Source organism: Dasypus novemcinctus, chromosome 2, assembly GCF_030445035.2.
Source record: "Dasypus novemcinctus isolate mDasNov1 chromosome 2, mDasNov1.1.hap2, whole genome shotgun sequence".
Taxonomy (NCBI): Eukaryota; Metazoa; Chordata; class Mammalia; order Cingulata; family Dasypodidae; genus Dasypus; species Dasypus novemcinctus.
The window spans coordinates 180,335,835-180,363,674 of NC_080674.1; the positions used below are offsets into that span (position 1 = coordinate 180,335,835).

General features: G+C 41.8%; 1 protein-coding gene across 1 annotated transcript in view; it reads left to right on the forward strand.

The window, feature by feature from the left end:
• Positions 1-27,840, forward strand: part of DOCK2 (dedicator of cytokinesis 2) — a 419,924-nt gene that overhangs the window by 65,245 nt on the left and 326,839 nt on the right. The window contains exons 15-22 of the mRNA XM_058282039.1: positions 1,315-1,413; positions 4,404-4,476; positions 4,589-4,692; positions 5,452-5,635; positions 5,767-5,864; positions 7,525-7,614; positions 8,805-8,905; positions 9,723-9,857. Of these exons, the coding sequence (XP_058138022.1) occupies positions 1,315-1,413; positions 4,404-4,476; positions 4,589-4,692; positions 5,452-5,635; positions 5,767-5,864; positions 7,525-7,614; positions 8,805-8,905; positions 9,723-9,857 (884 nt within the window). The remainder of the gene's footprint in view (positions 1-1,314; positions 1,414-4,403; positions 4,477-4,588; positions 4,693-5,451; positions 5,636-5,766; positions 5,865-7,524; positions 7,615-8,804; positions 8,906-9,722; positions 9,858-27,840) is intronic.

Below are 27,840 nucleotides of genomic sequence, written 5' to 3' on the forward strand. Positions count from 1 at the left end.
AGAGCTCTCTCTTGTCTTGTAGCTTGGAAGCTAAGAGGGAGCGTTCCAGTGAGAAGGGCAGGGCTTCCCTCCCCATAGTCTAGCTCCTTTCCCAGGGCTTACAGAGGGCCTACCATGTGCCCAGCATTGGTGACTGTCAGCTTGATGGGGTTGATCAAGGACCACTGGAGAATGTGATAGAATTTGGTGAACGAATGGACCATCTCACCATAAAGATGTTCAGATGCACCATTTTGGGGACCTCTGGGCCTCAGAATCAATCCTCATGTCTCTAGGAGTCTGAAAATTTAAGGTTAAAATCCATTGGTCTGGTAAAATAATCACACCTAGGCCCCTCTGGCTTACGCTTGCTTGGATCTTGCCTTGGGCCAAACAATAGTGATAAACAGAGATAGACTTAGGGGCTGGCATACTCTATTATAAGATAATTCCTTGTTACCCAGTTAGCTCCATTCTGAAACTCTGAAGGTGATTTTATGGCAAACAGTCAATATCCTATACAGGTACGCTTGCTCTGTGTTTACTCTGTCCTCTCTGCTTGGAATACCCTTCCCACATTTCTGCTCTAGGCTCCCAACTTGGAATCTCCTTCAAGATGATCAATCGTCACCAACTCCAAGAAATCTTCCCAGAATCCTCAGGTTGCATTTACGTGCCCCTTCTCTGTGCCCTGTAGTAGCATGTACCTTCGTCTGCCATTGCCTCATGTTGCTGAAATGACTTGTCTGCTCATTTAATGTTTCGTCTTCTGTGAGCGTCTTTTGTCAGGTATATATGACTCATCTCCATAATCTCAGTACTTAGCCTGGGCCTGGTACCCAGAAGATGCTCAGTGATCATGGGATGAACCATGTCACTCTTGCCTTAACCTCCTGCCCCCGGGACTTTGGTGTGTTAGCATTAGAAATCCATCAGAATGAGTTGCTACTTGGCTTATCGGAGCCTGTTTGTAAATGTTATAAATATTCGGATTTAGGAAACAAATAGGATTAATAAGACTGGCAGGGTGCAGTAACTCCAAGGCTGGTTACCATTTACAATAAGGCAGACACGTCAGTGCCTGGCGTGCTCCAGTGGTTTCCAGAATGGAAGTAATAGAATTTCTGTAGTTAAGCAGCTGTCACTCCTGTGGCTGGGGACTCTCATGTATAAATCTGTAATGTACGGGCTCTGATGGGTACCGGGCAGGAGGGTTGGGGAAAGGCAGGGTTTTCATAGCATCCTAAGGCCAGCCCTGGCCTTGGGGCCAATATTGTCCAAGCACAGAAAATGGCTATTTTGCAGTATTTTCTCTCTCCATTTTTCTTGGGTCAGAATGCAATTTGCGTGGGAGCTGGGGACAAGCCCATGAACGAATATCGCTCCGTTGTATACTATCAAGTCAAACAGCCACGTTGGATGGAGACAGTCAAGGTAATAATAACCATAATTAATAACAATAGTAGCAGGCATATATCTAGTTCTTATGACAAACTAGGCACTAAGTGCTTTATTTGAACTAATTTGTTTATTGCTCATACCTACCCTATTTGGTTTGTACCAATCTTACCCACCCACATTTTACAGATGAGGAAATTGTGGTGAAGAGAGGGTAAGTAACTTGCCCATGATCACACTGCTCGTAAGTGTCTGAGCTGGGAATTAAACCTGGACAGTTGGGTCTGGGCCTACGCTCTTGACCACTGTGGAAGGAAACAGGAAATGGAGTGGAACAAGTAGTATTCTTTCCCTTCTTTTGAGACCCGCAGAACAAAGCAGTTACAACATTGGACCTTGAACCTAAAGGGGCTTGGTTCCTGTTCCAGCGCTACCATTCACTAGCTCTTTGACCTTGGGCAAATCATTCACAATTTCTTTGTGCTCTGGTCTCCTCATTGATAAGATGGGAGCAGTAGGGTGGCCTTGAAATTGAAAGGATTTAATACATATAAAACTGTTAGAACAGTACTTGGAAGAGAGTATGCACTCGATAAATATTAACCTTATCATCCTTGGCAGTTTTCTTCATCTGCAAAACTGAGCTGTATTTTGCACCCTTTAAATACTGGCCCCTTGTGTGTTTTTTACTGACACCTCTGTAAGGCAGTGTTGTGGCTGCTCTGTGTTCTGGGGGTGGGCTGGGGGTGGGCTGGCAAGGGAAGGCAGGGTGAGTGTCACAGTTCCAACTATGTGATGGAGGGTCTTCCTCAAGATCCTTCTCATGTGCTGTGGACTACTCATTAAGTGGTGCTATATTAAAATTGTTCCCTGGTCAAATAAATTTGAGAAATTTGAGAACAAAGTCAAAAGGCTTCTTTAATGTAGGTTCTCAGAACCTTTCAGATGTAAATGTGCTCTGCAAATCTGCAAAGGGGAGCTAGTGCAGAGCATTTCCCACACATCAGCAACCAAGACCAAGGAGCTCTCTTTTTTTCCTGTCATCATATCCCAGGGCTAGTGTTCTGTTGAACATATTTGGGAAATTCCTTGTTCTAATTTAAGCAGAAAACAGGGTGGGGGACTTGATGGGCTGATGTGATTGTGAACAAGATATAAGAATGTACCATGTTTTTCTTCATGTAATGCCCATTGCAATTCTGGGGACAATTCTGAACATATTTCCAAGAGGGATACAGTGTGATGGGACAACCCTTCGCTAGCTCTGAGTTACAGCAGAACTTGCCATTGAGATGGGCATGGGGTCCTCTGAGGTCACCCTCTGGATCTGATATAATTCTGGAGTTGTCCAGTATCATGCCAGGCAGTGGAAATGGTGTCCACTGTGTGAGCACCCAGGTCCCTGGTCACCCTTCACTGGTCTGGGGCCTACCAATATCACATTATCCTCTTGTGGATGTGTCAGCCCACCAAGCTGTGTTGTCCTACCTAGCAGAGAGGGTGACAGAGCTTGTGAGTAAATATGAAACTTCATGCTCGAAAGATACCCTAATGGGAGGGTGCTGAAGTGACATTAACCGCAAATACTCCCATTACCACAACATCACACTAAGCAGAAGGGACTGTCAATGTCCTGCATTGGAAGAAAAAGTGAATTTGGAATTAATTCACTGAACAGTGTGGGAATCATCACAACTTCAAATATCTTTGCCTTGTAATTAGCGGTATTCCTTACTCACCATGCTCTGTTCCCAAACGCAGGATGTAGGCACAACTTTGTTTTCAGTGATATCTGTTCCAACCCCAGTGGTTCTTTCCTCTTCACATATATTTCTATTTCTTCAGTGCATTTCCCTGTATTCATTCTCTTCAAAATGATGACCTGCCCAACTGTGTGGTCAGAAAATGATTGGACCTGGTTGGTTCTCTCTTCTCTGTGTTCTACTGTGGCCCTGTTATATCTCCTTACTCACCTTTAGCACATGGCTGTTATATGTCACCCACCCCGTGGACATGAACTCTGAGAGTGCTGGGGCTCTCTGTCTGCCTTACTATTGTAGTTTATAGTCACCATTAAAAACACAAGGAAAGAATGAACTGGGCTGCAGTTGCCCATGAGGCTCTCAGTTCTTTGGCTCCGTCTGATAAATGGTATCTCACTCAGATAAACATTAGAACTCCTCAAGCTCAAATTTCATTTTCTCGAGCAGAATGCCACCCAAAGTATACAAGTTTGGCTTTCAATAATCATCTGTACAGTATAGACTTGACCCTTTTAAAAATCAAAGTGTTTCTCATGGTAGCTAAACCTCTCTGCATTGGCTCAAATTGCATATTGCAGAGAGAACTGTGAGCCTTTGGGATACAGGGGCAGTCTACAGCCAGTCCTAAAACATCCCAATCAATGGTGCCTATAGATCACTCACTGGATGGTGATACTGGGGTGGCTAAGGAGTGATTATTTTATTTCAGTGTCCTTGGAAGAAAAAGATATGCACAAGTGTCCAACCAAGAGTGGGAATGAGTCCTAAGATTTTCCCACGTTATTATTAGATTAAAGCATTTTAAAATCTAATAATAGATTAAAAAGAGTACTCATAAAATAAGAGCCCTCAAATAAACCCCCCAATGACCGTTCTTAATTGGCTAAGCCCTGCTGCAATTGCCAGAACTCCTGGAGTATGTAAAGAAAATGTGCATTGTGCACTTTGCAGTGCATCAAATCCTGCGCTAAAGTTATGTGACTTTTATATCAATTTGGGGAGATTCATTTTTCCTCACTGTAATTTAGAGACCTCTCTTCATTGGCTAGGAAGGCAATTTGCCAAATGGATTACATTTGGGACTTTATTTTCTCTTCATAGCTAGTTCTTATGTAATTTATTTACAGTTCATCAGGCTTGATGGATGGGTAATAAATCAGCACGCAGCACTCTCAGTTAAATGGTCGGGGTGCTTTGGGGGGGGTGGAGTGGGGAGGGCCATTTAACTCATTGTGTCCTGAGCTCTGGCTTCTGTGTGCTGAGGTGGCTGTCCCTATTGAAGACATGCAGAGGATCCACCTGCGATTCATGTTTCGACATCGGTCCTCCCTGGAATGTAAGTACCCAACCTAGTGGCATCTCCGCAGATTGCCTAAGGTAGAGAGGAGTGGGAGAGCAGGGTGGCCCATCCATCATATTCTGTCCTGACCTGACAATATTATTTGCAGCTAAAGATAAAGGAGAAAAGAACTTTGCCATGTCCTATGTGAAGTTGATGAAGGAAGATGGGACCACTCTGCATGATGGATGCCACGACTTGGTTGTCCTAAAGGTACCGTTGTTGGTGCTCACTCCATAACTGAGGATGATAGCAGTATCCGCTTCACATGATGGTTGGGAGGCTTAAGTGAAACAAATAAGGCATAGGACGCATTTAGTGCAGCTCCTGCTGCATAGCAAAGGCTTACCAAATGTTATCTCTTGTAATCCTACGTCTAGTGGTTCAAGGGACTTAGGTGTGGGTCACTCTGCTAAGTGCTCTACATGTATTAGCTCATTTAGTACTCACAAGAATTCTAAAAAAGAAGGTAACAGAATTAGCTTCAATTTACTCTCGAGAAAAATGGGGCACAAGAGGTCAAAAAATGGATCCAACCTGACACAGACTTGTAAATGATACAATGGGGTCTAGATTGCAGAACCGTCTGGCTCTAGTGTTTTGCTGGAAACTTCTACTTTAAATGGATTCCTTAGCTTCTGGTAACCATCTGTTATGATATTATAAAAAGTCATAATCAATTAGAATGGCCTGTCTAGGGAATCTTTGCCTCTCTTTTTGCCATTTATGAAGTTCCCAGACCTTCAACTGGTGGATCGACCCCTTTCCTGTGAATGTGACTTTGGGTTCTTGCCTAATTTGTGGAAATATACCCTTGACTCTCCGGTTGTTGTCTATTGATTTTCCGGTGGCTTGCCTCTATTTCTGACCCTGCACAGCTTGCATGTAGCTAGAAACCTGGCCCTCGTGAGCTTGGCTTAACATTGGGCCTGGAGCTCTGGCTTGGGATGATAATCAAGTTGTTGTTTCCAGGGGGACAGCAAGAAGATGGAGGATGCTAGTGCTTACCTGACCCTTCCATCTTATCGACATCATGTGGAAAACAAGGGGGCCAACTTGAGCCGGAGCTCCAGCAGTGTCGGGGGGCTCTCTGTCAGCTCCCGAGATGTATTCTCCATTTCTACCCTGGTGTGCTCCACGAAGCTCACCCAGAATGGTAATGGAAACATCAAGAGCTTGTGTGTGTGTGTTTGCACATGTACATGCACGTGTGCAAGCCTGGGGAGGTCTTGATGCAGGTGGTTTAGGCCAGTAGTGGCAATTCTGCTTTGCTTGACTATGTTTCAGTGGGCTTGCTGGGTTTGCTGAAGTGGCGAATGAAACCTCAACTGCTACAGGAGAATTTAGAAAAATTGAAGATTGTGGATGGAGAAGAAGTGGTGAAGGTCAGTGGGGCTTAATTGTATTTGTATTCTTACACCAGTGACAGAGCTTTCATTAAAGGTGGCTTCAGGGGAGAAATGAACTGTTGTAGGAGATAGAACACATTTTTTCTCTGACAATGGAATGCACCATCCTAATTTGCCATGAGGAACATTTATTGGGAGATCTGGGTGTGTGACTTGGTTCAATGGCACTGAATGTGGAGCAGAAGAAAACTATGGTTGGACCCAGTCTCTGCAAATAGATAAGCCTGGGTGTAGATGCTAGCTCTCCTACTTTCCACACCATGTGGTAATATTATGAATATGACATATCTCACAGGGTAATTACAAGCATTCAGGGTGATAATATTTAAAAATCAGTATGGTCACTTATTTATAGAATACAATAATTGAACGAAAGCATATAAAACATGCAGTTCAATAAACAATATTAACCATTTTTGTTGTTATGTGATGCTATAGCAGTCTGATATTTTAGTGGTACCCATTTGTTTTTGTTAGCAATAAAAGTGTTCTTGGTTTCCTTTGCTTAGAGAGCATTATGTATTAAGGATGAGAAAAGAAAAGACCCTAGCATGTACATTTTAAGAGAAACAGTGCAAATATGAGGAATACGTTGTGTCCATTTGGTGGTGGAAAATATTAAGTGTCTTAAGTGCAGGTCTAATTAAAGCAAACCTCCTCTTTGGCAGTGTGAATTAGGACAAGAGTTTCCCAGAAGTCCCAGTGATCTTGCTTCCATCATAAACTTGACACAGCAAGAAACTCTGGGATTAAACATCTTTATGTGGTAGCTCTATGTTTTGAGAGACTCTAGGAAATATTGACCCATCCCTTACTGGGGAGGAGAATCAAGTTTTATTTATTTGCCCATATGTGGCAAAACAGTGGTAGAATTTCCAGATCAATGTTCCACCACTGACCTACCTATCTGGCAGAATAATGGCACAGAAATTCCCCGGACACCTCTTTAATAAGATCTATATACTTTGGGCAGCTTGAAGAAGTCATCTAGGGGAAAAGTCCTATTCTTCCTTTTGCAAAGATAAAAGGTATTTTTCATTTTTCTTTTTTAAAAAACTTTGTTATTGAAATATAATATACATATAGCAAAATATATACAGAGCACTAATCTTAAGAATATAGCTCAATGAGTTTTTTACACATGTATACATCCAGATACCCACAGTCCAGATCAAGATACTGAACATTTTCCCCATTGCAGTAGGTTTCTTCATACTGCTTTACTAGTCTATGGCCACCTCCTGCCAGGAATAACCCTGTTCTGACTATCATCTTCCTTGATAGGACTTTGCTTGCTCTTGACTTTCATAAAAGTGGAATATTAAAGGATGTTCATTTTTGTGTCTGACATATTTCACTCAACACGATGTCTGAGAGAATTAACACTGTTGTCTGCTGCTTGTTTTATTGATATGTGGTGTTCTGTAGTGTGAAATTACCTCCATAGCGCCATTCTGTGGTTGATGGACATTTGGGTTGCTCCAAGCTTGGGTGTGTTATGACTAAAGCTGCCATGGATCTCTTGAGCATGGTTTGCAGTGGACATACATGTTCATTCTCTTGGATGTACATGTAGGAGTGGGATTTCTGGGTCACCTATTCTCTTTCTTAATGTGAACTTCATTATTCTGCCCAGTTTCTCCAGGATACTCTGGATGCCCTCTTCAACATCATGATGGAGCATTCTCAAAGTAATGAGTATGACATCCTCGTCTTTGATGCTTTGGTAAGAGGTAGGGATAGATGTTTTAGTTGGTAACCAGACCAGTGAATTACCTGCTCTTTCTTTTCATTTGTTTTAAGACCCTTTGAAAGCATAGAGCAGGATGAGTGAAAGGGGGAATTTTAAGTGTTGATGTCAGATTGGCAGTGGTTAAAAGAACAGTGGGGCTAGATACTGTGAATGATCTCTGACTTTCCATTAATGCTGAGAGCTAGTCCCTCACAAGGTTGTAAAGCACCCAGAATGTCTCTTAAATCCCCTTTGACCTTCTTCTTTCTCATATTCTTTAACACCCCAGAGTCATTACATATCTCCTGCTAACCAAGAAACTTTCATGGTGGTACACCATCCCGCTCTTGGTTCTTTCTGTCTTCCCAAGTGGTCTCTTCCTCTTCTCTTTGTTACAACTCATGTTTTCCTGGTGTCATGCCAAAATCAGCATAAGAAACACCTGCATTAGGGATCAGTGGCCAATGAAGTCTTAGTGTGTTAATCTCTTGTGTCAGGGGCATTTGTATTTTTTAAAAGTGTGCTGGTGCCTGCTTCCCACATGGGAGGTCCCAGGTTTGGTCCCTGGTGCCTCCTAAAACAAAAACAAACAACAAGCAAACAAATGAAAAAACCAGCTTGGGAGCCAATGTGGCTCAGTGGCTGGGCGCCGACTTCTCACATACGAGGTTCTGGGTTCAATCCCCATCCCTGGTACCTAGAAAAAAAAGGTGCTGGGAGGCAACTGGGTCTTAACCTGGTAATTTCCCAAGAAAGTTCCTTGGAATGCTAGCCCCACCTAAAAGATGCTCTGTGAAGAAAAGAATCCTTCAGTAAACAACTTAGGGAAGTGCTGCACAGTGCCTAACCCTGTTGCAGAGCCACAATGTACATAAGTATTTTTGACTCTGAAAATTCCTGCAATAAAGAAGGCAGTTTAATGATGATGTCCCAGAATTTCTCAACGTTATTTTACCATGAATGTCTCAACCTTATTTTACCATGAAATACCACGTTACCCTGCAGCACATTTGGATATATTTTGGAGACATTGCCTTAATGAAAAGAACAAACTCTATACTAGGAAGCTAACTCCTGGGCACGTAGATATGTCATTGAGAATTATGGGGTTCAGTTATGCCACATGAATATGGCTTCCTCCCCATGTTTGCCCTGAAAACACTGATTCCTTGCATCTTCCTCAGATCTATATCATAGGACTCATCGCCGACAGGAAATTCCAGCATTTCAATACTGTTCTGGAGGCATACATTCAACAGCATTTCAGTGCTACCTTGGCTTACAAGTAAGTATCTGTGCACCCAGAGACTTCTTGTCTACCTCATGACTGGCCTGCCAGGATGCCAAGGAACTTTAGTGTTTTCCTTTTGTAACCAGCCGTGGAAGTTCTCCCTTTAATAAGTTGCAACCCATGCCAAACATGCCTGGGTTATTTGGACATCAATAAAATATGCAAACCCATAGGTTGGGATGAATACTTTATGGTGGTGAAGTACATGAAGGTGTTCATTCACTCATTTGGTCAGCTATTCAACTATCATTTACTGAGAAGCTGCTTGTGGTCAGCACTAGAATTCAAAGATTAGAGAGAAGAGGGACACATGGTAAGTAGCTCCAAATAGCTTATAGGTATAGGGGACTGAGGGTTAAGGATGCTAGAAAGCTTGATGGGGCCAGTTTGTGGAGGGGTCTTGAAAAGCAGGCAGAGTTTAAAGTCTGCCTGGTGGTAATAAAGGACCATGGATGCTAGTTCCCTCATACTACAAGTACATTTTTTGTAGCAAGGGAAGATTGAAAAAGACATTGTTACCACGGTTATTCTCATTCGTACTTTGATTGTGACTAGTTTTCCTAGTCAAAAGATTTTTTTTCTTACTAGTCTTTCCTTTGATGGCTTCTTATGGGCAAGAAATACTTCTTCACTCCCTGTAATAAATCTGTTTTTTTAAAGGCAGAGTTATTTTCATGCTTGAAAAAGAGTGAGGGAACTTGGCCTACCACCTTTAACCTTCGACTGAATGCCTTCTAATTTACTGAACAAACTAATTACCAGGCTGTGGGCTGGAAAGAGATATATTTTGAAAATATAATCCCTTATTCAGGAAATTGATGACGGTTCTGAAGACTTACTTGGATACCTCCAGCAGAGGGGAGCAATGTGAGCCAATCCTAAGAACTCTGAAAGCTTTGGAATATGTGTTCAAGTTCATTGTTCGGTCGAGGACATTATTTTCACAGTGAGTACCTGTTATGTAAGAGTGATTGATTAGCTTTGCAATTCCTCTGGGATATAACTGTATTTGTACTGTTTGAGAAACTCTTTTAAAAATTATAGTCAGTTGTCAGTGAACAACAATTTAAGAAATCAGACCTTGAGAGTTATGCATATGTCATAATTGTACACTCAGAGTTCATTTTCAGGGGAAAAAGAAATCTTGTCTGTTAGTCTGAAGCTAACACTTTGTAGAGTTATGATTCATCCAATAAATATAATCTGTGATTTGGGGCATCTCTGTGCTTCATCTAACATTCTTCATTTGATTTGAGATACTGTAACACTTTTCAGGAATCTAGATTCAGTGATGGAGGAGCTGGCAGTTGGGAGAGCAGAACTCATGTGGTTTGACCTTTCTTTGGCTCTAGTAGTCTGTGCATGACAGATGAGCTGATATTTGCAGTTTGTCCTTGAGATCCTAATGGCCAACAGGTGAGCTGATGTGTTAGAGCATCTAAGAAATTTGATGTTTGACAGTCACTATCATAGAGATTTGCTGCCTTTTTGAATGTTGTTAGAGATAGAGGTATTCAACTGCAACCCGTAAAAGAATGATTTATCTTCATCCTGGCTATAAGGCAACATTTGAATAGGTTGGGTGTGTGTGATGGGATATAAGAAAAATATATTCAAGGAACAGGTTGGTCAGGATTCTTATCAGTGCAAATGAAGAAAACTGAACTCAAACTGATTTTGGCAAAAATAGGACTTTATTTTATTTTGCATTATTGAGAAATCCAAGGGGTAGACTGGCCTCAGCATTGCTGCATGTAGATGTTCAATGTTATAGGGATCGTCTCTGTCTCTGTAGCTCTAGGCCCTGCTTTCCTTTTGTTAGTTGCTTTCTGAGGCAAGTTTTCCAAAGTGGAGGCCGCTGGAAGCCTGAGGCTCATATTCTACTAGCTCAAGCAACTCTTAGTTCCCCATTGTTCCAGCAAAGTCCTGTGCCAAGAACTGTCTTGAGTCACAGGCTAAGATCTTAGTCAAATAGTGTTACCAGGAGCATAAAATCTGCAAATTGTGTGGTTGTGGTCACATGTGCATGTCTGGAGCCATGAGTTGGGTTAGCCACTTGTATGATAGTCTTGTTTTGTTGGAGAGAGGTTTCCCAAAAGACAGTTGTTGTCTGTGGTCATTTTGATCATGACATAAAGGCTATGAAATCTTTATGCCTGACAAAGTGTTCTGAAATAGGTAATTGGTATTCTACTATAACATTCTTTGTAATTTCAGGTGATGAGTAGAAAGAGATGGGTGTCTTGAACCAAGATGCAAATTATATGTCATGTAGATTATTCTAAAAGTGAAATATTTGTTTCAGTTCCTCTGTTCTGTCAATTAGTCAAGGCAGAGACTGTGTATTAAAGTCTCAGGGGGTACTCAAGGGATACTTGTCAATAATTTGAAAACCAGTAGGAGATGGTAGTGATCATTACGGAATGTCTTTCTAAGAGTTGAGTTTCTTAAAGGAGTTCAAGGATTCAAACATTGCAGTTCCAAATCAGTAGGCAAGGATATCTTACCAGTCTTCTGAGTGAGAAATTTAGATCTGTAACAGGAATATGTCTTTATTACTTATCATCAGATAGTCTTCCCAAATTCATCTTTATGATTTATTTAATTTATTCCTCCCTCCCTCCCTCCCTCCCTCCCTTCCTTCCTTTCATGTCTTATCTCTCTTACTCTTTGTTTCTTACCTCTATGGGAGCAAAGTACATTTGCACATTACTTTTTTCTTCTCTGCCTCAAGGCAGGTCAACTTGCAGAGTCCCTAACTATTCAATCAATATAAATTCACCTTCTTAAGGAGTGGGGTGCTCTTTTATTCTCTGCTGTATCACTAGAGTATATGGAATATCATTGGCACTCAAAAAACTATGTTGGATGATGCATATTTTGGAGTCCAAGGGAATGCATTGGGCCAGAAGAGTTGTCTCTAAGGTAACTCAGTACTAAACTTGAATACTTTCTTATGAACAAAAATACAAACTGACTTGCGGAGGGGGTCTAGGACCTCTAGGAAAGGTAGGAGTTTGTGTGTCTTGTACATTTTATAATCTTTCGTAGTATTCTGCTCGCCAATGAAGCATTGGGGGCATTGAGAAGTGATTGGGGTACTTCCCCATAATAAGGTGCATTTTACTTGGAAAACTAGAAAATAGAAGGCTCAATGCTTTGAGAGTTGAGATTTCTAAGCCAGCTGGTGGGAAATTGGAATATAATTATTGCTCTTGGGCTTATTGTGTCTGGTTTTGTGTTTCTGTTTCCTGTCATCTCTTTGTTCTCTTTCCCCATGCGCATAATTGCAGCTGATGTAGCTCCCATTATTCGCTCCCCTACCATTTTTACCTTGCACATACTGCACATAAACATTTGCAAGGGTTACGGATTTTCTTATATCCAATCTGAAGGATGAAATTGGGTAAGGGGATAAGAAAAATTGTTGAGGAGTGGACGTTTTTTGTTTGTTTTTTAACAAACGCTTCCCCTTCTTCCCTCTCTCCATCTCCCCTTCCCTGGTACCCTCTAATCTCATTTCTTTCTCTGTGAATTTGCTCTTTCTAGTCATCTCTTATAAATATTCTTGCACAATTTTTTCCTTACATGTCTTGCTTATTTCACTGAACATAATGTTTTCAAGAATCTTCCATGTTGCAGCATATCTCTTAACTTCTTTTTTTTCTTCTTATGGCCAGATAATATTCCTTTATGTGTATGCACCGCATTTTGTTTATCCATTTCATTTGTTGATGTGCATCTTGGTTGGTTCCAGTTTTTGCTTATTGTAAATAATGCTATTATAAACATTTGTGTACATGTATCTGTTTGCTACCCTATTTTCACTCTCTTTGGGTATATACATGGAAGTGGGATTGCTGGGTCAAATTATAATTCTATATTTGTCTTTTTGAGGAACTGCCATACTGTTTCCACAGTGACTGCACAATTTTACATTCCCATCAACAAGGAACTTAAGTTCCAGTATCTCTACATCCTCTTCAACATTTATTTTCCTTTTTTGAAAAACAGTCGCCACCCTAGTGGGTGTGAAGTGCTATCTCATTGTGATTTTAATTTGCATTTCTGTAAAGGTTGATGATGTTGAGCATCTTTGCATATGTTTATTGGCCATTTATATATCTTCTTCTGAGAAATGTCTATTCAAGTCTTTTGCTAATTTTAAAAAATTGGGTTGTCTTTTTGTTGATGCATTGTCAACTTTCTTTATGTATTCTGGATATTAAACCCTTATCCAATATATGGTTTCCCATTCTGTAGTTTGTCTATTCACTTTCTTGACAATTTCCTTTGATGAACAAATTTATCTGCTCTTTCTTTTGTTGCTCATGCTTTTAGTGCATATCTAAGAATCCATTGCTAGGTTGGCTCAAAGCAAATACCATGAAATGAGTCAGATTTAACAATGGGACTTTATTTGCCCATAGTTTCAAGAATGGAGAAGTATCCAAATCAAGGCATCATCAAGGCAATGCTTTCTTCCCAAAGACCAGCTGCCAACAAACATGGGCTCCTTTAACACATGGCAAAGCACATGGCAGTATCTGCTTGTCTCTCCTTTCTCTTCCTGGTTTTGTTGAATTCAGCATCTTGCTCTGGGGCTTTCTCTCTGTCTGAATTCATTCTCTTATCAAGTATTCCAGTTATAGGATTAAGGGGACACACCTTAAATAAAGTAACCTTGTCAAAAGGTCCCACTTATGGAAAACGACTGTGGCTCAATCAATTGGGCTCCCGTCTACCATATAGGAGGTCCTGAGTTCACACCCTGGGGCCTCCTTGTGAAGGCAGGCTCGCACACACGCCATGGAGAGCCACCTGGCTTGCAAGCTGTGGAGAGCTGCCTGGCCTGCAAGCACCGGGGAGTGCCGCCTGGCCTGCAAACACCACGGAGTGCTGCTGGCTCACAAGTGCCATGGAGAGCTGACTCAGCAAGGTGACACAACATAGAAAGAGACAAGTAAAAACACAGGAGAGCACACAGTGAAAGGACGCAGAGAGAAAAATGACAAGCAAGCCACAAGGGGGGAAGAAATAAATAAAAATAAATACATGGGAAGCGGACTTGGTCCAGTGGTTAGGGCATCCGTCTACCACATGGGAGGTCCAGGGTTCAAACCCCGGGCCTCCTTGACCCGTGTGGAGCTGGCCCACGTGCAGTGCTGATGCGCGCAAGGAGTGCCCTGCCACGCAGGGGTGCCCCCGTGTAGGGGGGCCCCATGCACAAGGAGTGCGCCCCATAAGGAGAGCCGCCCAGCGCGAAATAAAGTTCAGCCTGCTCAAGAATGGTGCCACACACATGGAGAGGAGAGCTGACGCAGCAAGAAGATGCAACAAAAAAAAAGAAACACAGATTCCCGTGCTGCTGACAACAACAGAAGCGGACAAAGAACACGCAGCAAATGGACACATGGAACAGACAACTGGAGAGGGGAGAAATAAATAAAAATAAATCTTTAAAAAAATAAATAAATACACACAAAAGAATGCACAGCAAATAGACAGAGAGCAGACAGCAAGCAAGCTGCAAGAGGGGTGGGGGGGGGCGGATAAAAAATATGTCCCACTTACAATGGGTTTACAGCCACAGGAATGGATTGGTTTTAAGAACATGTTTTTCTTGGGTATAAATAGCTTCAAACCACCACTATAGCTACCCTAGTGGGTGTGAAGTGCTCTTTCGTTATAGTTTTAATTTGCTTTTCCCTAATGGCTAATGATGTTGAGCTTCTTTTCTTAGGTTTATTGGCCATGTATATATATTCCTCTGAGAAATGTCTATTCAAGTCCTTTGCCCATTTCTAATTGGGTTCTTTGTCTTTGTGTTGTTGCATTGTCAAGTTTCTTTATATTTCTAGATAGTAAACCCTTACCCAATATATGGTTATCCTATTCTGTTTTTTGTCTATTTACTTTCTTGATAATTTCCTTTGATGAACAAAAGTTTTAAATTTTGATGAGATGAAAGTCATTTATTGTTTCTTTGTTGCTCATGCTTTTAGTACATATCTAAGAATCCACAGGTGGATCCCAGTCATGGAGAATTGTCCCTATATTGTCTTCTAGGAGTTTTATTGTGGCTCTTATCTTTAGGGCCTTGATCCATTTTGAGTTGATTTTTGTTTATGGTGTGAGACACGGGTCTAACTTCATTCTTCTGCAGGTGAATATCCAGTTTTCCAAACACTAGTGAAGAGACTATTCTTTCCCCATTGCATGTACTTAGCACCCTTGTCGGAAATCAATTGACAATTTTTTTTTTTTTAGGTTAACTCATTTCTATTTCATAGCAAAAGAAAGTGAGTTTCCTATCCTTTTTCTTGCATTACTAACCCAAGAGTCAAAGCCTAGGGTAAGTGTCTTCAACTGGGTGAGCTTATATCACATTATACTTGTGCCATAGCTGTAAAAAAAGTTGGGAGAGCAGATTCTAGCTTCGGCCATAGGAAGAAATTACTAAAGTAAATATGACCAGTATCCAGTGGGCTTCTGTAAAATGACTGAGCCCCTGGTAGGTATAGAGTATAGCAAGGACCATTCAGGAAGAGCTGAAGTGATGATTCTCCAGGCACTGAGCTTCTTTACAAAGTTCCTTGCAGTGCCTTTTATCCTGATGCTCACACAACCAGCTCTACTGATTCCCAAAGTTTTGGAGCTTCTGTAATTACTTGGACATACGTCTCTGATGGGCCCTTAGTCACTCTCCTTCTTGCTGGTCAGGAATATAGGAACGAAACTGCTGAGCTGCTGTGAGGATGCCTGTCTAAAAGAGATTAGGTGCAAAGCTTGGTGCTGCAATTATATTTGCTCCTACTTGTTTCTTCTTCCTGACAAGTCCTAGTGGTTATGGGCCCACGTTCATGTCAGATGGACATTGGAGGGAGTATATTTCTGTCTGTAAGCACCTGAGTTTGTGAGTGATCAGCCTCTTTGAGCCTCAGTTTCCTTGTCTAAAGATGGAGATATACCAGCTCATGGATTTTTTTTCTTCTTCCATTAACTGTTTTACTTTGAGCAGCTCTTAATGTTTTGATGATGAAATGTACATAGTTCTCCAAGCAGTATCTGGTATTCACTCCATAAATATAGTAAAAATTACCTGTCATTGTCATGTTTTCACCTAGGAGACAGCAAGGGAGCATGCTTCAGAAATCCATAATTGAATTACTAAGAACAAATTCTGGTCTCTCGATGCATGCTCAAAATTTGGCTTACTGGATGGGAGTCCCTGCTATCCACAACTTTTCTTGCAGTTCGTGTTTTGGGAGGTGGGGGACAACTTTCCCTAGAGCCTATGCTTTTTGCGTACCACAGTGTAGGAACTTTTCTGGCCCCATGAATTCAGCTTGGTCTGTTGTTGGCCTCATTGGTTGGATGTGGCTCATGTCTGCTGCTTCCACTTCCCCTGTGAGTGTGATCAGCCTTCTTCTACCTGAGCATCTGTCACACCCAGTGTCTGTCTACTGGGCTGCTTGCTATGCCTGGCTTTTCTTTTGCATCATGCCTTCTGCTCTCCTTGCAGGGCTGTTTGTTTGGTTCTTATCCTTCTCCTCCTTCGCTATGTAATTCCAGTCTCCTGGGCTTGCACTGCATCCACCAACTCCTCCTTCAGCCCTCCACCATCACCTACTTTGCTTAGGAAAGGCAGCTCAGTGGTTAAAGGCACAGCAGTCTCTAGAACCAGACTGCTTTGGTTTGAATTCTGAGTTTGAATCCTACTTCTTCCACTTACTAGTGTATAAGACCTTGGGGAAACCACAGTTTCTTCATGTATAAAATAGTCGTAATAATAGTACCTACCTGTATCAGTCCACCAAAGGGCTGCTGTTGCAAAGGACCAGAAATCTGTTGGCTTTTACAAATGGTATTTATTTGGGGTAAAAGCTTACAGTCCCAAGGCCATGGAAAGTCCATCTCAAGGTACAATAAGAGGTACTTTTTCACCAAAATTAGCTGCCACATGCTGAAGCAAGATGGTGGGCGATCTCTGGGTTTTCTCTTCCTCTTGAGGCCCCATGTGCCCATCTTCTTCCCAATCTCAGCTGCAGGCTGGCATAAGGCTCGTCTCTCAGGGCTTCCCGTATCAGTCTGGGCTCTCTTCCCAACCTCAGCTGTAAGTTATCAGGCAAATTGTCCATCTCTCCCTGGGGCTTTAGCTGTTTTCACCTTCTCTTTTCTGTTACATGGCAGGATCGAAAAGACAAAGCTCTCTCTTCTGTTTGTCTTCTTGTGAGTGTCCATTTATATCAGACTCGCCGAGGGATCGGGGACTCAACCTGAGTCACGCCTTACTGATGTGGTTGAATCAAAAACGTTCTAATCTTAGGTAATTTAACCAAAGACGTTTCAGCTGAATTTAATGCAATTATTATTTTTTTTTTAAATTTTTTAAAGATTTATTTATTTAATTTCCCCCCCTCCCCTGGTTGTCTGTTCTTGGTGTCTATTTGCTGCGTCTTGTTTCTTTGTCCGCTTCTGTTGTCGTCAGCGGCACGGGAAGTGTGGGCGGCGCCATTCCTGGGCAGGCTGCTCTTTCTTTTCACGCTGGGCGGCTCTCCTCACGGGCGCACTCCTTGCGCGTGGGGCTCCCCCACGCGGGGGACACCCTTGCGTGGCACGGCACTCCTTGCGCGCATCAGCACTGCGCATGGCCAGCTCCACACGGGTCAAGGAGGCCCGGGGTTTGAACCGCGGACCTCCCATATGGTAGACGGACGCCCTAACCACTGGGCCAAAGTCCGTTTCCCTTAATGCAATTAAAGGGTATCACACCCAGAGGAAAAGATTAGCTTACAAACATAATCTTTCTCTTTTTTGCGATTCATAAAATAATCTCAAACTACCACACTACCTTATCAGGTTGTTCAGATGACTGAGCTAATGTATCTAAGGTGCTTAGCCCATCACCTGCCATATAGTAAGTGCCTATGGCATCAGTTACCACTGAGCATGTTTCACACATTATTTCCATCAGTCTTCACAAAAAATCCTGGGAGGAATTTATTTCCCTCTGACTTTGTCTCCTACTATTCCTTACTCCTCAGTTCTAACCACCCTGCCCCCCTAGCTGTGACTCAAACTCCTGATTTAGGGCCTTTTCACTCATCCCACAGACAGCTACTTGGCTAACTTGCTCACCTCCTTCACATTTTTTCCTCAAATGCCATCTTCAGTACCTTATTTATAATTGTAACCCCTGCCCCCAGCACTCCTGGTTCCCGCTGCCTCTTACTCTGCTTTTTTTCTTTTTTCTCTACCTGTAGGACTAATCACATGTTAACATGTCATCAGTTATTATGTTTTTGTTACCAATCCTCTCCCTGCTGGAAGGTCAACTCCACCAAGCAGGGACCGTGGCTTTGCTACATAGCAGTCACTCATTCAATAGGAAATTGGACCCTGTATCTATCCCTTTCACTTTCAGAGGAACCTGAGCCTGAGATTCAAGCATAAAGATCACATGGCTAAGAAGTAGCAGAACTAGTTTTTGCAATCTGCCCCATCCCACTGAGCACATTTGGGAGCTGGAACTTCTTCAGGACTCTGCAAGTGTGGAGGCTCGTTTGCTAAGAGGAGGGGCTGTCGCGAGGGAGAGCAGCTCCAGCTGCAAGGGCCCACTCCTGGGTACTGGGCTGGCGTTGCTGGGAAGAAGGCTGCATGGCTTTCGGTGTGGTACCAGGCCAAGTACGGGAGGAATTCAGCAAAGAGAATAATGACTTGGAGTTGGAGTTGTTGGGAAAGCATCCTTACCCTTTATGCTTAACCTGTCGAGGCAACTTTGTCCTTTTTCTCAAAGAATGAATAAAGAAAAGTTGACATAAGGCAGGCCCAGGCAAGCCCTACTCTTTGGAAATGAACCACTGGTCTGAGAAAGAGGAATAAATTCTGCATCCTGAAGGAAGCAGTGGTGTTATACTGGTCAGGTTCTCCAAAGAAACAGAACTGACTAAATATATAATATATGTAAGGTGATTTGTTACAGGAATTGGCTTACTTGACTATGGGGATCTGCAAGTCCGAATTTCATACGGCAGGCCTTAGACTTTAAACTCTACTGAAGGTGAAGTTGGACCCCTCAGGGGAAGCTGCCTCGCTAAAGTAGAGGCAGAAATTCTTTTTTTTTCTGGCTCCTGAAATTCTCCGTTGTGGCTTTTAAGAACTCCAGCTGATTGGATGAGGAGATACCCTTCATTGCCGAGGGCAAGCGCCTTTGCTGATTGTAGATGCAAACTTCCATAGATGCAATCAACTGACTATCCATCAATCTACAAAATACCCATATAGTAACAGGGCAGAGCTAGCTTGACCAAACAACTGGACACCATACCCTAGCCAAATTGACAAATAAAATTAACCACTCACAATTATCTGGAGGTGCCACCCTTCTCCCCATTCCTTACCTGGTAGCTGAAAATGATCACTGTGTCCCATGGAGTTCCATTTATTTGTACTGGGGGCTGCTACTTCATTAACCAGGGCATCTCAGAAGGATGGGATGGCAATTCCAGTGGACACTGCCAATCCAGTTCACCTCACCCAGAGTCAGGTGTCATTGCCTCAGCGCCACATGATCTGAACGCAGGAGCCAGCCCTCCAGCGCACTTTTGCTTTTTTTCTTTATACCTACTTCAGGCTGTCCCGACCCACTCCTCCCCCAGCTTAATTTTTTCCTATGTAAATATTAGGTACCAGTTTACCTTCTAGGTCATGGACATGTTTGGCAGTAAGATTGTCTGAGGAAAGCTCAGATCTGCACAGTATAGCCTGCAGTTGGAGGGGATGCATAAGCCTCGGCCTTTTTAAACAAATGTGAATGTAACTCAAAGGTACTTGCCAGTGTGATTTGTTTTCATTGTTCATATGTGAATAAATATTAAAAGGTACTCATCTGTTTATGCCGAGCTTGGGCTGCAATGCCTGTCACAGCGCGACGCCTGTTTCTCCTGCATGTAATTTGTTTGTATGTTAATACCATTTATTTCTATGTAAGCCTCTGTTTTTGGTTTTGAATATAATTTCACTTTTCGATGACAGTAATGGCTCGGTAAACTGCACAATTGCAGTTAATGGAATTATTTTATGATAACATTAACTTGGCATCAGATCTGGATGGAAGAGAAAACTGTCATAGAAGGATACTGTCAAACTATGACTTCTCCTTAATTTATTATCTATTTCATGAGTTGCTGCAGTACTGAGGGTGTGCTAACAGCCTGTTTCTCATGAACACATGTGAAAGCACTTTGTAAACTGTCAAGTAAGTTGCTGTTACTAGAACATAGAATTGTGCATATGAGTGCACTTTTAAATAGCTTTTTTTCCCCCCTTTGCCCTTGGAAATATTTGAAAACAATATTCTCATGGAAGGAAAGAGAGCAACAAATTCCAAATAGAAGGAAAAATGTATGCAAGAGAATGTCTGAACTCCTGCTGCTAGTAGATAGCATGCATCAGCCCTCTCTGAGCTTGGCCCTGCATTGCTTTTCACTCTCTCACTTAACACAACCCTGCAAAGTAAAGAAGAGGAAATTGAGGCTCCCCCAAAATACAGAAAGTAACTCCAGGTCACAATGCTAAACATAGCAGGGAGGAAACGAACACCAACGCCTCGGTCCTGTGTGTCTCTGTGCCCACATGTGGGGAACATGTGTGTGGGAAAGAGCGGTTAGTGGGCGAAGCTGTGGGAGAAAGGGAGAGGAACAATGTGTCTGGGGCAGTGGGCTGAAGCTAGATTGCAAAACACCCTGAATGCCAGACCAAGGGGTCTGACGTCATCCTCTCTACCAGGAGGTATTGGCATAGGTGTACAAATCGATCCATTGAGATTCAGGTAAAACTATGAAAAAAACCTTATTTTATCCTAAAACAAAGACATTAAACTTTACAAACATTTAACTTTTTATTAGACTAGTTAATAAATAAACTTCTTTTGAGAGCCGTGCTTATATTTCTTTTTTCCCCTAGGAATAGTTTTAAAACCAAAGCTTTTAGCAGTGGGGAACCATTGACATTTTAAAGCAGGGATTGACATGGTTTTGTTCATGGTTTAGAATGATAACTCTAGAGGAAAGAGTACTGCATGGAAAATGGTAAAGAAGGGGAGGCTGGAGATAGGCCATCCATCAGGAAACTATTGCAATAATCCAGGCAGGAAGGCTTGAACTACAGTAGTCACAGGGGATTGGAGCAGAAGGGAAGGAGGTGGTCAGCGTTTATAGAAGGCAGGACTGAAAAAAATTAATTGGGGAGCAGATGTGGCTCGAGCGGTTGAGCACCTGCTTCCCACTTGGGAAGTCCTAAATTCGCTTTCCAGTGCTTCCTAAAAACAAAAAATCAGACAACAGGCATACAGATGAGAGAAAACCAATTCAGGGGAGGCCAGTGTGGCTCAGTGGCTGAGCACTGGCTTCCCACATATGAGGCCCTGGGTTCAATCCCTGGCCCCCTGTACCTCAAAAAAACAACAAACAAAAAACAACAAAACAAACCCTAATTGAATGTGAGAGTGGAAAAAAAGAGATGATCAAGTTAGGTGACCTGATGCAGAACTTTCTAGCCCATTCGAGCAGGTGCTGTTAATCACATAGTAAATATAGGGAAAGGACAGGTTTAGGAGGAAGATGGTGTTTGGTTTGGGATGTGTAATGTTTGAGGTGTTTATCGCATAGCCAGATGGAAATGTATAGCAGGCAGTTAGATAGAGATTTGGAATTCAGGAGAGCAGAAAATGGAGATATGGTTTTGGTAGACACTGATGCAAAGGGATATTTGAAGCTACAGCACAAGATAAGTGATGCGATAAAACTCTAAGTGAAACCCAGGGGATTAGCACATTGAGAGGATGAGAGGGGAGAGAGAGTCCCAGTGAAGGGGGATCAGGGATCTAGAGAGGAGGCAGGAAGGATTGGCAGTCTACGAGCCAGAAGGCGAGAATTTTAAGGAGCGCGTGTCAGCAAGGTTAGCTGTTAAGGTGAGTTCACGAAGAGACAGAGTACTTTGCAATTAGAAGGCCATAGGTGAATTAGCCAATTAGCCAACTCTTCCCCAGAACTTTGCTTCTTTCCTAATATACAGTCAGGAAGCCATCAGAGTAAGCAGGAGGATCAGGGCTCAGAAGTTCATGCTGCTTACCTACGTTGTTGGCCTCCCCCCCAACCCCACTGGGTCTTCAGAGGCGGGTAACTGCTGCCTATTTAGCATCCATCTGATGCTCTGCTCAATGATGTGTAAGACACTGGTCTTGTCTGCTTCTAGTGCCCCTTTAAATGGCTTAATTTCTCAGAACAAGGTTGTCTGTGCTGGAGGTAGTTAAGGGAAAAGCATGGAGGACACAAGAAATTCATTCTTCCAGGTCGAAGCAGTAGACAATTTGCTTTCCTTGTCAACTCCTTGTTAGAAGCCTGGGAGCCAGCTTGCTGGCAGAATCTTTGCCTGAACGCAAAAGTGGCTGTTTCTGTCAAACGTGGATTTCCTTGGAGAATGACTTGGGTGGGAGATCAATTGACTTAATAAATATGTAGATTTAGAAAATGTGTCTGAAAATTCCCTGTAACTAAATATGTACATGCCGAATAATGAGGGTCTGGTTTGCCAGAGGGGTGAAATTCACCAAGCTAACGTAATTGTTAGGGATGACGAACTGAATTAGGATGACTGGATGTACTTTGTGATCCACTTCAAATGCACTCAAGGCAGGCATCACCCCAAAGTAGAATTTGTTTCCTTAATAGAAAATAATATGTTGTTCAGTTGTTGGACTTCCTGCGTGTTGTATTTTTAAGTGGAAGAAAAATTGAACAAGGTTTAGGTATGAGGCACAGATGATCACTGTCCTTCAACTCTCCATACTTGTTCCTCTACTGCTCAGATCTACACTTCCGCTGTAGCCTGTTGCAAAGACACAGTTATTCAGTCAACATTTTTTGAGACTTACTCTTTGGCCAAATGCTGTGGTAGAATATAACAGTGAACAAGATAAGGATATAGCCCCTGCCCTTGTAGGCAATTATCACATCTCCAAGTATGGAAAGTTTTATTTCTCGCTCTCTAACCCTTATCTTTTTGCACTCCCTCTTATGGCACTGGCTAGGATTCTAGACCAGTGTAGAGTAGAAATGGTCATACATATTTTGCATTTTTTCCCTTTATTTTATACATTTAATAATTGAAAATATAAATAATTAAAAACCAAAAAGAAAACACAGTTGAGTAAAAAGATACATTTCTCAATTAAATGTACTAGATACCTATACATTTTTTAAAAATCGTACTATATGTTACACAATATATTTGGTTCATAGTAATGCAGTCATACAGTATTTGTCCTTCTGTGTCTGGCTTGCTGCTTAACATGATGTCCTCCAGGCTCATCCATGTTGTCATATGCTTTATGACTTCATTTCTTCTTACGCTGTATAATATTCCATCATGTAAATAGACCATAGTTTGTTCATCCATTCATCTGTTGATGGACACTTGGGTTATTTCCAGCTTTTGGCAATCGTGAGTAATGTTGCTATGAACACTGGTGTACAGGTGTCTGTTTGTGTGTCACTGCTCTCAGTTCTTCTGGATATATACCTGGCAGTGGTATTGCAGGGTCACGAGGCAAATCTATATTCAACTTCTTTAGGAATTGCCAAACAGTCCTTCACAGTGACTGTACCATTCTGCATTCCCATCAACAGTGAATAAGTGTTCCTATCTCTCCACATCCTCTCCAACACTTGTAGCTCTCTATCTTTTTAGTAGTGGCCATTATGATAGGTGTGAAATGATATCTCATTGTAGTTTTGATTCACATTTCTCTGATCACTAGTGATATTAAACATTTCTTCATGTGTTTTTTTTGCCATTTGTATTTCTTCTTTTGACAAATGTCTATTCAAGTCTTTTGCCCATTTTTTAATTGGGTCATTTGTCTCTTTTGTGTGTGTGTGTTTTAGCAAAATTTTTATTCTTTTTTATTTTTTCATTTTTTTAATATTACATTCAAAAAATATGAGGTCCCCAAATACCCCCCACCCACCTCACCCCACTCCTCCCCCCATTACAACAATCTCCTCCATCATCATGAGACATTCATTGCATTTGGTGAATACATCTCTGAGCACCGCTGCACCTCATGGTCAATGGTCCACATCATAGCCCACATTCTCCCACATTCCACCCAGTGGGCCATGGGAGTACATACAATGTCCAGTAATTGTCCCTTCAGCACCACCCAGGACAGCTCCAAGTTCCGAAAATGCCTCCACATCTCATCTCTTCCTCCCATTCCCCAAACCCAGCAGCCATCATGGCCACTTTCTCCACACTAATGCCACATTTTCTTCGATTACTAATCACAATAGTTCATGAATAGAATATCAGTAAGTCCACTCTAATCCATATTCTATTCCTCCATCCTGTCGACCTTGGATTGGTTGTGTCCACTCCACATCTATATCAAGAGGAGGCTTAGATTCCACATGGATACTGGATGCAATCCTCCTGCTTTCAGTTGTAGGCATTCTTGGCTCCCTGGTGTGGTGGTTGACCTTCTTCAACTCCATGTTAGCTGAGTGGGGTAAGTCCAATAAACCAGAGTGTAGGAGTTGAAGTCTGTTGAGGCTCAGAGCCTGACTATCATATGGTCAGTCCAGAGATTCACATCCCCTGGGTATATATTAAACCCCAGCACCAACTACAATTCTGGTAAAGTAACAGGAAAGGCTTGTGAAAAAAGATCACGTTTGAGTCCAGCTCCATCACACAGAAACACGAACTCCAAGGAAGGGCCAACTGACATGGCACTGAACTCCATCTGCCATGACCATAGAATCTATGGGTCTCTGTAGCCCTTAGAAGAATCAATACCTGAGGTTGTATCTACTTTATCTGTCTCTGGGACTCTGCTGAGGTGTGCATAAGGGCAACCCCTCTGATAACCTCCTGGCTCTTTTTTGGAGACTCATAACCATACAAACTCATTTGTCCTTTCCATTTCCCCCTCGATTCAGGTCAAAAAACATTTTTAACTCCTGTTATTATATGTAGACTGAGATATTCTGCTGGTCCGAGTTGAACCTTTTATTCAAGGTCCTTTTCTAGTCACATCATCAGCTGTTACTTGGTAGTAATCCCTCGGCACCAGGGCAGCTCATCCCTGGGAGTCATGTCCCACACTGGGGGGAAGGCAATGCATTTACATGCTGAGTTTGGCTTCAAGACTGGCCACATTTGAGCAACATGGAGGCTCTCAGGGGACAACTCTTAGGCACACTGCAGCTCTAGGCCTTGTTCTTATTTCAGGTGCACAGGCGCACAAGCATTAGTATCAAGGGCTCATTGTTGGACCTTCATTCTTTTTTGGTCTTTGCCATTGCTCTTGGGAAATTGTTGCTGTTCTTTTAGGGACTGTGATAGAGCTCCCCTGGCTAGAAACTCAGCACTCCCTCAGTTGTTGTTTTTAACTGTTTCCACTATGAAAATATCCAAACATTTTTATGTACCCTGGATATATGCCCTGTAGAACTCCTTCCAACCATGTGTCCCCTGTCAGTAACATCCTACACCAGTATTCCTCCGCTGCCATTGTTGAACCTCTCTGTGATCCAAAACTTCCTGAAAAGTGAAGCCCAATATATTGCCAGGTTCCCTTAATAGTAAAATGGAATATAGCAATGAGTTTAAAGGTTAGGTATAGAATACATATTAATTTGGAAAGATTCTACATCCTATCTTTTTCTTTTCTTTTTTCTAATTACTAAGCTTATCTTCACAAGAGTTTTAGATCACAGTACTTCATATATACAATATAGAGTACTCCCACATAGCCAACATAAAACCTTTTCCCTTCCACAGCAATAATCTTTTTACATATTCATACTATATTTACTGAAACTGATGTACAGATATTGAGACAATAGCTTTCAAACAAGGTAACATTTGTGTTTACATTGTGGTTTATATTTTAGACTATACAATTTTCTAAATTTTTAGTTACCTTATGTTTTACATTATGATTTACATTTTAGTCTATCAGCCCCTATATATTTTTGGTGTAATTTTACGTGTCTTATATCCATCCTTGTATACTCTTGTGAAACACTTATATTGCCCACATAGTTACATTGGTTCTATCTATTCAATACCTCTTTCCCCCTCCCCTTAGGTCCCACAGTGAAGTCAATCTTCATTGCTTGAAGGGCCATGTTCAGAGATAGTTGCAACAGTGTTGAGGGCTTGACATGCTCAACTGCCCTAATGCCCTGGAAGCCACCATTTCTCTTGAGAGATACAGTTCCCTCTATTTGATGGCATCAGTCCTCCCCAGGATGTGGGTATACCTTCACTCTCATTATATGGGTCGCCATCCAATGATGTAACCCACTATGGCAAAATGAGCATTCACATATTCCCTAGGAGCCTGTCCTGCATCAGATTATCCCTCTTTAGGCATCTTAAAGAGATAATTTTCCTTATTATATTTTTGAAAAGGTTTTCTCAGCATTATACTCTCAACCATATACCTGACAATCTCCTATGTTTGTATGTTGTCCCACCCTCCCCCCAATTTCTTGGGCAATATTACCCATCCTCCCATCCCTAGCCCCCCTCAAGCCCGCAAAGCCCCACCCAAAGGTAACCCTATGCTCCCATTTTATCCCTTCCTTGTACATATACTTACCTCCAGCTTATCATAGATTTCACCCATCTAGGTGTCAGCTTACATCCTTCCTCTACCCTCTGATTTCCTGTAAGCCTATCAAAATGTGGTATATACATACAATGGAATACTACTTGGCTTTAAGAACAAATACACTACAAGCACACGTGATAACATGGATGAATCTTGAGAACATTATGTTGAGTGAAGCAACCCAGGCATTGAAGGACAAATACTATATGACCTCAATGATATGAAATAAGTAAACCAAGCTGCCTCAGAGAGCTAAAGACTGGGCCATTTGTCTTTTTATTGTTGAGTTGTAGCATCTCTTTATATATTCTGTATATTAAACCCTTAGATGATATGTGATTTCCAAATATTTTCTCCCATTTAGTTGGCAGCCTTTCACCCTTTTGACAAAGTCCTTTGAGATGCAAAAGTATTTAATTTTGAGGAGGTATCATGTATCTATTTTTTTTATTGTTGCACGTGCTTTGGGAGTAAGGTCCAAGAAATCACCACTCACTACAAGATCTTGAAGATGTTTCCCTGCATTCTCTTCTAGTAGTTTCATGGTTGGTCTTGGCCTTTATATTTAGATCTTTGATCCATTTTGAGTTGATTCTTGTATAGGGAGTGAGATAGGAGTCCTTTTTCATTCTTTAGGTTATAGATATCCAGTTGTCCCAGCACCATTTGTTGAAAAGAGTGTTTTGTTCCATTAACATTAACTCCATAAGTTTATAAAAAACAGTTGACTGTATAGGTGAGGGTTTATTTCTGGTTTCTCAATTCTATTCCACTGATGTATGTGTCTGTCTTTATGCCAGTACCAAGCTGTTTTGACCACTGTAGCTTTGAAATACATTTCAAGGTCAGACAGTGAAATTCCTCCCATGTCACTCTTCTTTTTTAGAATAATTTGGCTATTCGGGTGCTTTTTGGCTTTCCCTTCCAAATGAATCTGGTAATTGCCTTTCCAAATTCTGTAAAATAAGCTGTTGGGATTTTGATTGGTATTGCATTGAATCCATAAGTCAGTTGGGTAAGACTGACATCTTCATGATATTTATTCTTCCAAACCATTAACACGGAATGTCTTTCCATTTGTTTAGGTCTTTTAAAATTTCTTTTAAAATTGTAGTTTTCTGCATATAGGTCTTGTACTTCTTTGGGTAAATTAATTCCTAGGTATTTGAGTCTTTTTGTTACTATTGAAAATGGAATTTCCCCCCTGATTTCCTCCTTAGATTGTTTACTACTAGTGTACGAA